This window comes from Ascaphus truei, chromosome 3 (assembly GCF_040206685.1).
Source record: "Ascaphus truei isolate aAscTru1 chromosome 3, aAscTru1.hap1, whole genome shotgun sequence".
NCBI lineage: Eukaryota > Metazoa > Chordata > Amphibia > Anura > Ascaphidae > Ascaphus > Ascaphus truei.
The window spans coordinates 320,369,626-320,383,201 of record NC_134485.1 but is presented as its reverse complement, the minus strand read 5'-3'; the positions used below and the strand labels follow the sequence as shown (position 1 = coordinate 320,383,201).

Here is a 13,576-nt window from a genome sequence, read left to right as displayed (position 1 = left end):
TCTGGACGAATACCGAATAAAAATACATCACACAAATAGGGGTGGTAAGGGAAAAAGGGGGAGGGGGGTTGTGGTCTGGAGTTTGTGTCCTTATTTTCTCTAGCGATCTCCTTGCGTCATTGCCTCTCTGGAGCCATTTCTTCTGCGTGGATCTGTTTTTAGCCTGAGTGAAAAGTTTGTTTCTCCTCTCTTCCCTGGTTAGTTCAACGTCAGAGGAGAATGCATTTTAATCTATTAAAGCCAAGCGGTGGCATTATTCACCCCTGGAATGTCCGTCTGGGCCAGCCAGGCATACCAGACTTTTTGGAATTTAGAACCAGAGTCATTAACCAAACTTGTTAATTTCTCCATCTGGCAGACAAACCAAATTCTGTTTCTAATTTTGTCAATTGATGGAATTGCTGTTTCCATAATGCTGCGATCTCACACCTCCTATTATCCTGTTATTTTAAGAAACTGTTCTGCATTTACTGTAATTGTATGTTCATGTAATCCTTTCTTCTGTAATCTAAGCACTGTATATTTTTATTAAAACATTTAATAAGTGATGCGTTGGGCTCTAGATGATCTTTTGCACGCTCTGGAGAGTATTTACATATTCGGACACATTTTGCTACAACAGATTTTTGTGTGTTAAGTGCATAGATTTTCTATCATAAACAGGGACCTGAGACCCTGGCAGATTTATTAATTATGTCTTATTTGCATAATTTCTCGGGCGGTGGAAGCATATAGATATGATTGCAATTGAGTAGGGGATCAATATTAACTAATTGAAAGTACTTTGCGGAGGAGAAAGGTAAGTTTGATAAGAGTAGCCGTGTGTATTAACCCTGGTTGAATATCTAAGTCACGAGCTCACGTGTGTGCTGTTCGTGACAGGTGGTACATGCAGAAGGATTTACGGGAGATATTGTTCATTTGAGGGACCTTTGTGAAAGTGAAAAGTGGGTCTGCTTGCGAACTGTGTATTAATCCTTGTTTCGTATGCAGGAAACGTGCTCAAAAGGTGTGCCATACGTGACATGGGGTAATTTAAAAATGAAATGGCGGAGCAGCACTCAAGCAATGTAAATATTAGTCCTGGCATCGGAGGGGTGGGAGCATGCACAAAGGGGAGCGCAAGCTCCTTAGTACATTTAAAGACGGCGACAGCGGTTTTACAGATGACGGTGGTGGTGTGCCCCTGTGGCGAGATGGCTGTAGCGAAATGGCCCTGCAGTGAGTAGTCCCTGCAGCAACTTGTGTAATGGCGGTGATTTGGTCACGGCCAAACGTACTACACCGCAGACACACCATGTGAAGCAAGCAAAGAACAAAAGGAGACACCGAGGATCACAAGCCCGCAGTGAGTAGCGATCTTTGCTCCATCGGACATATTCCATAAACTAGATGCATGGAAGTACCGTGTGGTGTGTGGGGCGTGTACAGGTGTGTGTATGTACGGATGTGAGTAAGGGTGTATATAGAAAAGAGGGGGAGTGCGCATAGGGGGAGTGTGTGTGAGGGGGGCTAAGAGGAGCGCAAGGGGTGAGATGAGAGATGGGGTGAGGGGGGGGGGGAGACGTGGGGTGGAGAGCAAGAGACAGGGAAGGTGAGGGTGAGGGTTGAGGTTCATCTGAATTTCACACTCAAATTCTGGAGTTCCTTAACCAAAAAAAGGGCTGAAAACCACTGAACTACAGTGAGTGTTTGTCTGATACACTTGTATGACAAAATCTCATAGGTCGCAGCATCTGACCTTTATGCTTTTGCCTGAAATTGCAATATATCACATTATTGATTTAAGATATCTTGCTTACTGTGATTGTTAAGTGTTGGGACCCCACGCATTTCTTAGCAAAGAACAGTCATGAGTTAGTAGTAGAGAAGATAAAAAGGAAATCAACTGGTTTATGGTTTGTATCACAAAACTGGAAATGGCCTCTGTAAATATGTACAACCTCAAAGAAAAAGCAGGGAGTTGACAATCTATTAAATATAGGATGCGTAGCAAAAAGGTATTTATGATGCAGCTCAGGAGAAACGTGAGGATGTACTTCACTGAAAGAGTAGTAGGCCCATGGAATATCCACCTAGCTCAAAATGTTAGAAGTTATTGCAGTAAAGAAATTCACCGTTGTTCGGACACACAAAGTATGGAGGAAAAAAAAAAAGCAAAAGAGCAAATTTAATACAATCCTTTACACCTAGTAAAACAAGCGTCAGAAAATGGACAAGTAAGGTGGGTCAAGTGTTCCTCAGCAGACATCAATTTTTATGTTTCTATTCCAACAACTTGCACCATAAAACAAATATTTATTTTATTTATTTTTTAAATGTTTTACCAGGAAGTAATACATTGAGAGTTACCTCTCGTTTTCAAGTACTGTATGTCCTGGGCACAGAGTTATAACAATACATGGATACATTACGTGAACAGGGTTATACAGTCAATTCACAGACATTTCATGGACTAAGCAGGAAAACTGGGTACAGGGGATAAAGGGCTTGTGAGTTTCAGATTGAAATAGAGAAGCTTTAACATCAGTGAACAGCAGCAAACGGCTCACACCCTTTAGCTGTGCCAAATGCTATCCGCCTTTGGGGCGGCAAAGATGTACAATGAAGGGGTTCAGATTGAATGCAGCTGTGGATTCAAAGTCATTGTCCTCCTGACTCATTAACATTCCAGTGGGTGGGGTTGACGTTCCAAATTGTCCAAGAAAAAAAAGCAGATGTTAACCCTTAGCACGCTGGTTCTGTGCAGAGGGGAGCCGTTTGTGGGGCGATGCAGAAGTACACTGAAGGGGTTAAGATTGAATGCAGCATAAGATTATGGCTATACACTTCCCTACCCCTCGTTAGATCTCGGCCTCAAATTTCTCGCTATATACCTGCCTGCCCCTTGCGTTCTGCTCAAGGATGTCTTCGATCTACCCTTTTGTATCTAAAGCCCTCTCCCGCCTATGACATCTCTCACTCCCTACCCCTCAATATCAGAGTGGCACTTTCACTCTCCACCTTTAAGGCCCATCTTAAACAACACACCTCTTTAATTAAGCATTTGCGTATGAATCCCCGGCTGATACTATACATCTCATACGTATTTACCATTACCCCTTGCATACGCACTTACCAAAACACCCTCCTATAGTCTCTCAGTACTCACTGTTTACCACTCAGATTGTAAGTTATTATGGGCAGGGACCCCTTTTGTTTATGTTTACCTTTATGCATGTTTATTCCTATTATGTCACGTGTGTTACTGTAGTAAAGACCTAAACAAAACAGTGTTCATGGAACAAAGTGATAAAACATTTAATACAGCTAAACCCCGTTATAGCGCGGTCCTCGGGGGCCACCCGATCCAACCGCGCTAGAACCGGGGTCGCCCTAATTTTTTTTTTAAAATGGCCGCCGCGCGCCTGATCGGGAGGGGAGGGAGTAAGGAGGGAGGGAAGGTGGCCGGAAGCCCTACATGTCCCCCAGCAACGGTCCTCCGAGTCCAGCCGTAACCTGCTCCTTACCTCCCACCACCGGCATCCATCCTCCTCCACCGGCATCCACTTCCTCCCCCCCCCCCCCGAGGCCCCCACACCTACTGGCCCTCCGCAGCATAATCAGTTTTGGGCCTAGCCCACGCGGTCCTCCGAGTCCCAGCCTGCTCCTCACTCCCCCCTACCGGCATCCACACCACCCCCCCTCAAAACGACACCCCCCCTCTCCTCCTGATGCCAGCTCCGCTCCGATCTCAGCAGCCGACACCAAAGGTAGGGAGGGGGAGTGGGAGGTGTGGTGTGCTGTGCAGTGTAGTGTGCAGTGAGTGCTGTGTGCAGTGAGAGTGTGTGCAGCCTCTGTCATGGATTCTGGCAGCGACTCACCATTTAAGAATTTATTGAAGAGTAACCAGATTGGGAGTGAGCTGGTCTGCAATTGTTTTTTTAATCTGCATTAGAGAGACCATCTAGAGAAGGAATATTCATATTTTTGAGACTTTAAATGGCCAAAGTTACATCCTCTTGATATTATTTCGTTTAGCTTAGCCAATTGGTCCAGTTTTAAATTTGGGAGTTGACACAAGTTTAGGAATTAATTTAGGAGGCGGGGGTGGCTTTTGACGGATCAATCTTTTTACCGTCATATAAAACTTGGTAAAATGGTTTAAATTGTGCTATAATCTCCATGTGTTTGTATGTCATAGTACCATTAGAGAGCCGAATTGTATGTATATTCTGTGTAGATTGCGTATTGCGCAACTTCCTGTCCAGCATGGTATAGGGCCTTATTTTCCCCCCTCATACTTTTTTGGGGGGAAGGCCAGCGCATAGTTTGCTCTGTTTTATGTGATAACACATTGAGCTCGCCTCGAACCTTGATCAGATGGACGGGGTGGATTTATGAATGTCCTCCAATCGCGCCAGCTCAGCCGAAAGGGCCCCGAGCTTCTTGTGTCTGTCTTTTCCTATGCCCGACAATTTTGATAAACGAACCTCTAATAAATGGTGTGTGTGTGTGTCGCAAATAGATGGGAAAACAATATCTAGGGTGCCTGTTAGAATCAAAAAATAATTTGATGTGGACTCCTAATTGGGTAAAGATCTAAGAGACACAGATCAGCAACTCCTATAGGCACCATTGCTGTGTTCTCCCAGGGAAGACAGATTGTTGATCTGAGCATTCCCAATGTCATGATTCGACCATGTGATATTTTGTATACCAGCTTGGGAAATCTGTGGGATTAAGTTTATCGACTAGAAATAAATCAATCCAGGAGCAAGATGCGTGTGGCGTTCACCTTTTTGTCAAGTCTTTAACCGAGGGGTTACGTACGCTCCAGATATTCACTAATTGGTGTGCCTTTATGTGGTGCAGTAATTTGAGTCTAGAGGCACAGGCCCTCACGTGGGACCCCTTCTAATATGGGATCTATCCTGGTGTTGAAATCCCCACCTATTATCAGGATTCTTGCGATCGAGTGAAGAATTAGAAAAACTGTCCCCTAGATATGTTGGGGGCGTATAGGTTTGCTAGTGTGATCTGTATCCCCCCACCAACCCCAAGAATACCAACCAGACTCACGTAGCATCCATCTTCATCTCTCTGTCAGATCAGTCTGAATGGAACACAATCCCTGATAAATATAGCCACACCTCTTTGTTTAGTCAAGGCTGAGGAGGCAATCGTTTTCTAAAGTGGGTCTCGAAGAACAATTATGGCTGCAGCCTCCCTCATCTAATTTGCAAAGGCAAGTCTAAGCTTGTGGGAGCTATTAAATCCCTTAACATTATGGTATTATATTTTAAGAACTGCCATGGGAAGGTGAAGATATGCTGTACCAGAACTTAAGTCAATTTGGAGTGTATCATGGAGAACATGTGCAAAGTTATTAGTTTGAGATTGGTGGGGGGGGGAGGGGGAAATGGGTGATCCTAAAAAAACAAGTAGAAAAAAGGGGGGCATAAAAAAAACAAAAAAAAAAAAACAAAGAAGCTCCTGGGAGGATAAAAAGGTCTGAACCCAGGAGTAGAGTTGCTGTTCCCACTAACTTGGTAAGCAGAGCACTAAACTGAGTACCTAGCTTGGAAGTCATCATAACACGGCATTGGTTACTTGGGCCTCCAGAGCTGAACCTAAAAGGCACAAACTTAGAAACAGATTATATGCAGCAAATAAAGTAGTGGGAACCAACAAACTTCTAAATTGTAGCCAAGAGCAGACATATACGATTTAAAATAAGACATTTCACAGCTTCTTGGTAGCAGTTAGTATTGAATATGGACTAGTAACTGTTGCAATATAAAGACCTATATAACAAATTAACTATCAACTTTTAACAAAATGCAGTGGGGGGAGGGGTTGTATGGGGTGACGAGGCCTATTTCAGCCTACCATTACAGGATTTTAACCGCAGTTCTCATGGGCCGTTCACCTTCTTTAAAGGCTACCATGGTGGTTACTTCGGGGTCAGCTCAGATAAGGAGTGTCAGATCACCCGATAACTGGGGAGCAAAAAAGACTGCAGGGGTCTCAGAGGATCTGGAACCAGTCACTTGGCCCCAGCCCCATCTCCATGACTAGAACAAACAGAAGGACTATCTTTCAGCTCACGGAGGACGTGATTCAATGGCCAGGGACCCTATCCTTGAGCTTGCTCTTCTCCACGGTTCTTGGTTCCTGGCCCGGTTCGTTTCTGTGGGAGGTCCAGCTGAAGTGACCATCCAAAAGGCCAAGTCGCTCCAAAAATCTTTGGAACTCTGCCGGTTACCGCATTGAGACCTGGGCTCCTTCTTTCATTACTGACACACGAAATGGGAATATCCATCTATATTTGATATTTTTTCACGGGAGCGGCCGTGACCTCTAAGGTTTCTTCGGCTCTGTAATGTAGTTAGGGATAGTTCCTGATATATTTGTGTCTTTTCCCCATCAAAAGTCAATCATGGACCGGTTACAGGAGGCCACTGAAATAGCTTCTTTAGTGGCATAATAATGCAAGTGAAGGTTAATGTCTCTGGGAGCTCCCGGGTACAGGTTCCTTGGCCACAGGCTCTGTCCATTTTGAAGCACAGCATACCAAACAGACACGGCAGATATTCACATAGATCCTGAATCGTCCCCATAGTCTGCAATCTTACCATCTCATAGGTGAGTTTTTCTTGAGCTATGGAAACATCAAGTATCTTGTTCTCCAAGTCAGTGGTCCGTTGTAATTGTTCAAGGTCTTCTCTGAGGAATCTCACTGACTGCTCTATTTCAGCGTGAAAGGCTGCTTTGTGGTTGCTGAATAGTTTAGTGTTAAGGTCATCTAAGTCATGTTTAGTGCATGTCTGCATGCTGGCCTCACCTCCCTCCCCGTGCTGTACGGAGCTGCCAACTTGGATTGATCGGAGGAAGTCTTCCCATTTTTTGGGCTTGCTGAAGGTGTCCCCTACGTGGGGCTTTTGGTTTTGAGCAACATCAGGTTGATTGCAGGTGTTTCTGTTGCCTTCTCTGGTAGCTGGATCCAAAATGAGAGTGCCTCTTATGCTGCTTTGCTCATGCAGGATGCCTCTTGGTCACAGAGCTGCACTAGGAGTCAGCCATCTTGCCTCGCGCCACGCATGCGCCTCATGAATATTTTCTGTAATGCTCGTATCTGAAATTCAGCAGAAGTTCAAGGAGGGAAAAGGGGAGCTGCCATGGAGTACACCGTGGCACCTTTCTATGGGCCTGTAGAGACGTAAAACATTCAGGCACAATCACTTATACTGGTTAGGTTCATGTTACTTGCTTGTTTGTGGTGCACATGATCTCTAACACAATGTATACAACAGTGGCAAGAAAAAGTGTGTGATAATTACAGAAATTCCATAGTTTTTCCATGATAACCTTCTTGAAACAAAACAAGTAATTCCTTAAATATCCAATAGGGTTTATATTAACCAATTCCATGTCTTTCTAAACAAAATGATTTATGAATTAAACGAACAGTGAAAATTAAGAGTCAGGATACATGCAAAAGTGAAACCCTGGTTTTAATCAGCTAAATTAAGAGGATAATTAGAATCAAGTGTTTAAAAAATTAGGTAGAGATTGTGAGGCGCCACCTTATACAAAAATCTGAAACTTTGTGTTTGGTCTTCACCGTCCAAGTGTGTGGAAACACGTCATGTCACGATCAAAAGAAATCTTTGAGGACTTCAGAAAAGCAGTTATTGATGTGCATCAGTCTAGAAAGGGTTACAAAACCCATTGCTAAGGATTTGGGGCCGCACGAATCAACCGTCAGACAGATAGTCTACAAATGGAGAAAGTTAAAGACCACAGTCATTCTACCCAGGAGCGCTCGTCCTACCAAAATCTCTCCAAGAACAAACTGGAAAATCATCCAGGAAGTCCCAAATTAACATCCAAAGATCTACATGCCACTCACGCCTTGAATCAACTATCAGAAAAAGATTGAACAAGAATGATGTTCATGGAAGGATAGTCAGGAGAAAACCACTGCTCTCTAAACAGAACGTTGCTGCCATCTGAAGTTCTCCAAAGAGCACATACAGTAGATGATTCACAAGACTGCTGGAACAATGTTCTCTAGACAGACCAGTCTAAATTTGCCACGACAGCGCAGACAAAAAAACTTGCATAAATTTGTGTATGTGCATACGATAGCAGATATCAGAAAAGTATGTCAACAACTGTGGCTCTGTATACCTATATCAAGCACCGTTCTCTCAGGACCAATATGCATTGTGCCACAAAGTACTATATACAAAAAAATGTAAGAAAACATTGTAAGCCTAATGAAAAAAAAAGTTTTTAAGTGGCCATGCACACCAGCACTTTTAGCCCTAATGAATCCCACTTGGCAAGCAGGACTGATTTAACCACAAAGCTGTATTATGGTTCTAGATGTAGATCGTTATTTATATTGTGCCCACAGTGTACTCAGCGCTTTACTAGACAATACAGTACAAGGAATAATACAGTAAGTAAAAACAAAATCTGACAATAATATAATCATTTATTTATAACGTGCCAACTTATTCCATAGCACAGTACAGTAGGATTGGAGGACAAAAACAAAATATATCAAACATTAACATACATTGTTACAGTAGGTAAGGAGGGCCCTGCCTCAAGGAACTTACAATCTATAAGGAAGGGTAAGTGAAAACATAGAATACACGGGGATGAGAAAGATGGGGTGTTTCCGATTGCCACCAGAGGCGATGCAGATGTAGACTGAAGGGGTTATGAATGAACTCAGCTGTGTTATGCAAGTCCTGTAGTCCAGAGCAATAGAAATTAGAGAGGGTGGAGCTGACGAAACACAGAAAGCAATCCTAGATGTTAATACATTACACGCCCGTTACACGTTTTTCACACCGTGAAGAGGGGAGCAGCTCTTGGGGAACCCTTTGAGACGTCTGCCTTTGTGGTGACGCAGATGTAGGCAATAAGATAGAAAATTCCTGCCCTGGAGAGCTTACAATCTAAATCGTATATTGGGAGACTTACAGAGACAGCATGTGAGGGAATAAGTGCAGTAGATGGCAGTGCTTGGCCACAAAGGTTGGTAGGTGCGACTGTGGGTGTGGAACAGTAGCCATGAGTGTAGGCCATTGAAACGCTTAATTTAAGGAGGTGAATTCTAAGGTTTGACGTAAAAGTGGAGAGAGAAGCTGCTTGGTGTATACGGAGTGTGAGGGACTTCCACAGGTAAGAGGCAGCGAGGGGGAAAAGGTTTAAGGCAAGAGAGCAGTAGCGGTGAAAAGGGTAAAGAGGCAGTAGTTATGGGTAGAGCATAGGAGACTAGCAGGAACACACAGATCAAAGCTGACATGTATGGAGGAGCAGATGAGCGGAGAGTCTTAAAAAGGTAAGGAGAACTTTGAAGGTTATCTGAAATTTGATGGGAAGCCATTAGAGCAATTTAAGGATGAGGTGAGCCGAGACTGTTTTGGGAAAAAGTGAAATTATTAACAGCAGAAGTTTGGATACATTGTAAAGGAGAAAGTGGTGAGGCAGGTAGACCTGTTAGCAGCATGTTACTATAATCCAGACGGGAGAGGATAAGGGCATGCATTAGAGTTTTAGCAGTAGATTGACAGATGAAAGGTGAAACTTGACAATATTACAGAGGGCTCCTGGTCATCTTGGACCATTGAGCAAACCTTTGCTGAACTCTGAAATACAGTATGTCCCGCCTCTGTTATTAGCCAATGCCAAAATCAGGACTGGCTTCTCACTCTGTTCACTTACCCTTCACGGTCACTTCAGTAATACTTTAATACAATAAAATTAATGGTCCAAGATGACTATAAGCTCTGATTTTTTTTTTTTACCCAGCTCGACACATGAAATGGTAGCTTTAGTGTGCAGAAAATACAGATCTTTTAGAAGGAGAGAACATAAGAACATTCTTATTACATTACTAAAAGAAAGTACTTACCAACGCACAATCTGGGGAGAATAATTTCTCATGAGTCTGCCATGCTCGTTCCCTCACAAGGTCAGATATCCTCAACTTATCACACAATGAGACAAAGTCTGGATCTCCAAATTCATGCCTAATAACAGACAAAGAATTACCAAAACAGATTGGAAAACTGCATGCAGGTACAATATGAATCAGAAGCTAGAGGCAACTGTAAACAAAACTGGTGTACTCCTCATGAAATGTTCAGCTCTAAATTACAGGCATGTTTACTATTGTATATTGAGATTATCATCATCTGGAAAGCACAAACATTATGCATCGCAGTACAATGGTGTTACAGACTTCTATAAAATGACCAACAGAACGACATGCCAAATAAGGACAAACAAGCGCACACAGATACAAGCACATATTCCTATTATGTCTCCTAATTTTTTTATTATTATTGTCATGTGCATTACTGCTGTAAAGCGATATGTCCAATAGACCTACATGATAGCGCGATATAGATATACACACAAAATGTAACGAGGGCCCTGCAATCTAAAGGGAGTAAAATGCAATGTTGAAACAAAAGATAAAGTGACTGCTCATTGTAGGACAGAGTATATATCAGGGTGGGGTTTGGTCCAGCCGCACAGCTGGTCCCAATAGGATTCGGGGCGTGTGCGTGTTAGGGTTATGCCAGATAGGTTGCCTTAAAATTGTATTGAATTAAGAAATGATCTTAAGAGTCACTGTTCTAAACCATGGTCAAATCATGGTTAGGGGGGATAGGAGAACCCTGCGCTGCAAATCTAACATGCTAGGTTTTTAGATAGTGTTTTTGTGTACTGACACTTTGTTGCTAGTTCTCCGTCGGTAGCATAGCCGATCGGAGGAGCACGTGTAGTGTTTGAGTGCCCTCGGAGAATCACATTCTACTGATGTAATGACGTCAGGGCAGCGACCGCCGCAAGTTTCGCGTTATCTGAAGCTTTCTCAGAGGTAACCAAAGCCGTGCTTTAGACGCTCCTTAAAATAGCCTGTCTTTTGCTATGGTAGTTATCACGGAGGCAATTTGCAACCATTTGTGGTCTGGGAGCTTTGTAAAGGGCATCATTGTATCTAGTTATAGCAGATTGTCAGAAGATCTTTTATAATGTTTCCCTTAGTTGTATACAGTGTAATTTATTATGTATACACTTTTTATACATTTATAATGATTTCAAAGTTGAAATTCTGTGTTGCATAACATTACAATTGCCAACATATTTTAGCATATAATAGTAATAGTTTTAGATGTATTTTAGTATTTACAGTTTATTTTTCTTATTATTACTAGTGAATACACATTTTTAATAGCTTTAGTCGTCTGTGCATATGTACCCATTAAAGCAAATATATATATAGCAAATGGAAATATTCCTGTATGCTCATTTGCATGTCTTAGGCAGGTCTGCAACCCCACCTTTCACCATCACCCAGCACACAGTACTTCCACTGCAGCAAGGGATTCTGGAAAATTACATGCAAATGAGCACACAGTGTCACCTTTTTGCTTCAAAACCATTTTTAACATGGTTCCCTATAGGCTTAAGCTTGCTGCATGGTCACATCTTTAAGCACAGCCAGGGTTAAGATGCATAGCCAGAAAACCCACCCACAGACAGCTGTTTCGACCTTAATGGGTCTCCTCAGTATGGGGTTGGTTAACTGGCTATGCAATGAAGCAATGAGGATGGGTTTACCATACTTAGTTAAATTATGGTGGGTAAAAAAAAAAGGTGACAAAAACCCTCCACAGCAAAGCATATAGCAAATGGAAATATTCCTGTATGCTCATTTGCATGTCTTAGACAGGTCTGCAACCTCGCCTTTCACCATTATCACCCAGCACTTCCACTGCAGCAAGGGATTCTGGGAAATTACATGCAAATGGACACATGCTTTGCTTTGGAGGGTTTTTGTCACCTTTTTTTTTTACCCACCTTCACACACACACACACTTTTTTTTACTTGGTGTACCTAGTTTAACTGTATTATGTATATAGTAGTTGTATTGATAAACCTGGACATAAGCTTATTATACTTAATTTTTTCAACCTTTTTGAATATTATTAAACATTGTCTTGTTGCGAGTCGACGGTGTTAATTGTAAATATCTGAGTATTCTCGGTGGATAGGATAAAGACAGATATTTATTTTTCTAGCTTTAGAGAGTCAAGTTTAAGTCATTATTCAATAAACGGAGAGAACATGAAGCCTTCATTTAGGCCCTGTGGGGCTAAAGTGCCCAACCTATATATCCATCTAGCTTCTCTTTTGAGGGTTTCTTTATCCCAGTCACCTCTTCTAATACTGGGAGATACCTGACCGATGGCCATAAATGTCAAAGACTTTGCACCCCCTTAATGGCAGATATTAACATAGCGAGCTACAGGGGTGTCTAGTTAGTTTCTTATGGCCCCAATGTGTTCTAAGATTCTGCGAAGTAGTTAGCGGCTGATCTTGCCCACGTACTTTTTTTTTGCATACACATTGGGCCATGTATATACACTTGTGGTTTTCTAGTTCATGAATTGTAGAATGTCAGAATGTCAAACTCTTGTTTCATCCCAGTTATAGAATTACTTTGTTGGAAGCACTGATGTACATGTCTTGCATGTGGAGCATTTATGTGATCCTTTGATCTGGGACTTTAACCATGTACCTGTATTTTCTACTGAGAGGTGACTATGTACTAGTCTGTCGCTAAGTTTTTTTTTGCCCGTCTGTTCACCATAACAGGATAGTTTTTTAGTACCTCTTTGTGCAAGAAATGTGTAGAAAAATCAGAAATAACCCAAAACATCAGGGGCCCCAGGCTTGGCTCTGAAGTATACAAATTGTCCCACTTCGTGGATAACCATACTGACCATTCTGGACCCTTCAACGTCCCTACCAAAGTTACAAGTCTTCTTGGCGGAGTTTGGGGCGCTTTCTGGGTACAAAATAAATGCAGAAAAATCTGAAGCCATAAATCTTGCATTACCCAAACAAGAACTAAAATTGCTACAGCTTAACTTCAACTATAAATGGAAAGATAATTACATAAAATACCTGGGAATCCACCTAACCAAAAATCATCAATCCCTGTATAAAACACAACTAGCAGGACCTGGTCTCAGATTAAAAGTGACCTGACAATATGGAACGACTTCCAGATCTATTGGTTTGGTCGAATAATCTCTATGAAAATTAATATTTTGCCAAGATTATTATACTATTTTCAAACGTTACCAGTCCCGATCCGTCCTAGACAGCTGAAAGAATTACAAAATACCATCTTTCAATTAATTTGACAGAAACAGCAAGCAAGAAGATCAAGAAAGATCATGACAGCCCCAAAATTGGGAGGTAGACTGGCGGTTCCCGATATTAGACAATACAGCTATACCACGCATTAACGTACGCAATGGGTCCAGAGCATGTATGTAAAGCAAAAATGTACTTAAAGTGAAGCACTACTTTTTCCCACTTATCGATGCATGTACTGTACTGCAATCGTTATATATGCGCATAACTGATGTAAATAACACATGTGTAACAGGCTCTATAGTCTCCCCGCTTGCACACAGCTTCGGTACAGGTTGGGAGCCTGTATTGCTGTTCCGGACGTGCTGACAGGCGCGTGCGCGAGCTGCCGTTTGC

General features: G+C 42.3%; 1 protein-coding gene across 2 annotated transcripts in view; it reads right to left on the bottom strand.

Annotated features, from left to right (window-relative positions):
• Positions 1 to 13,576, bottom strand: part of RB1 (RB transcriptional corepressor 1) — a 276,260-nt gene that overhangs the window by 247,900 nt on the left and 14,784 nt on the right. For both annotated transcript variants that reach the window (XM_075591161.1, XM_075591160.1), the window contains exon 2: positions 9,917 to 10,034. In XM_075591161.1, the coding sequence (XP_075447276.1) occupies positions 9,917 to 10,034 (118 nt within the window). The remainder of the gene's footprint in view (positions 1 to 9,916; positions 10,035 to 13,576) is intronic.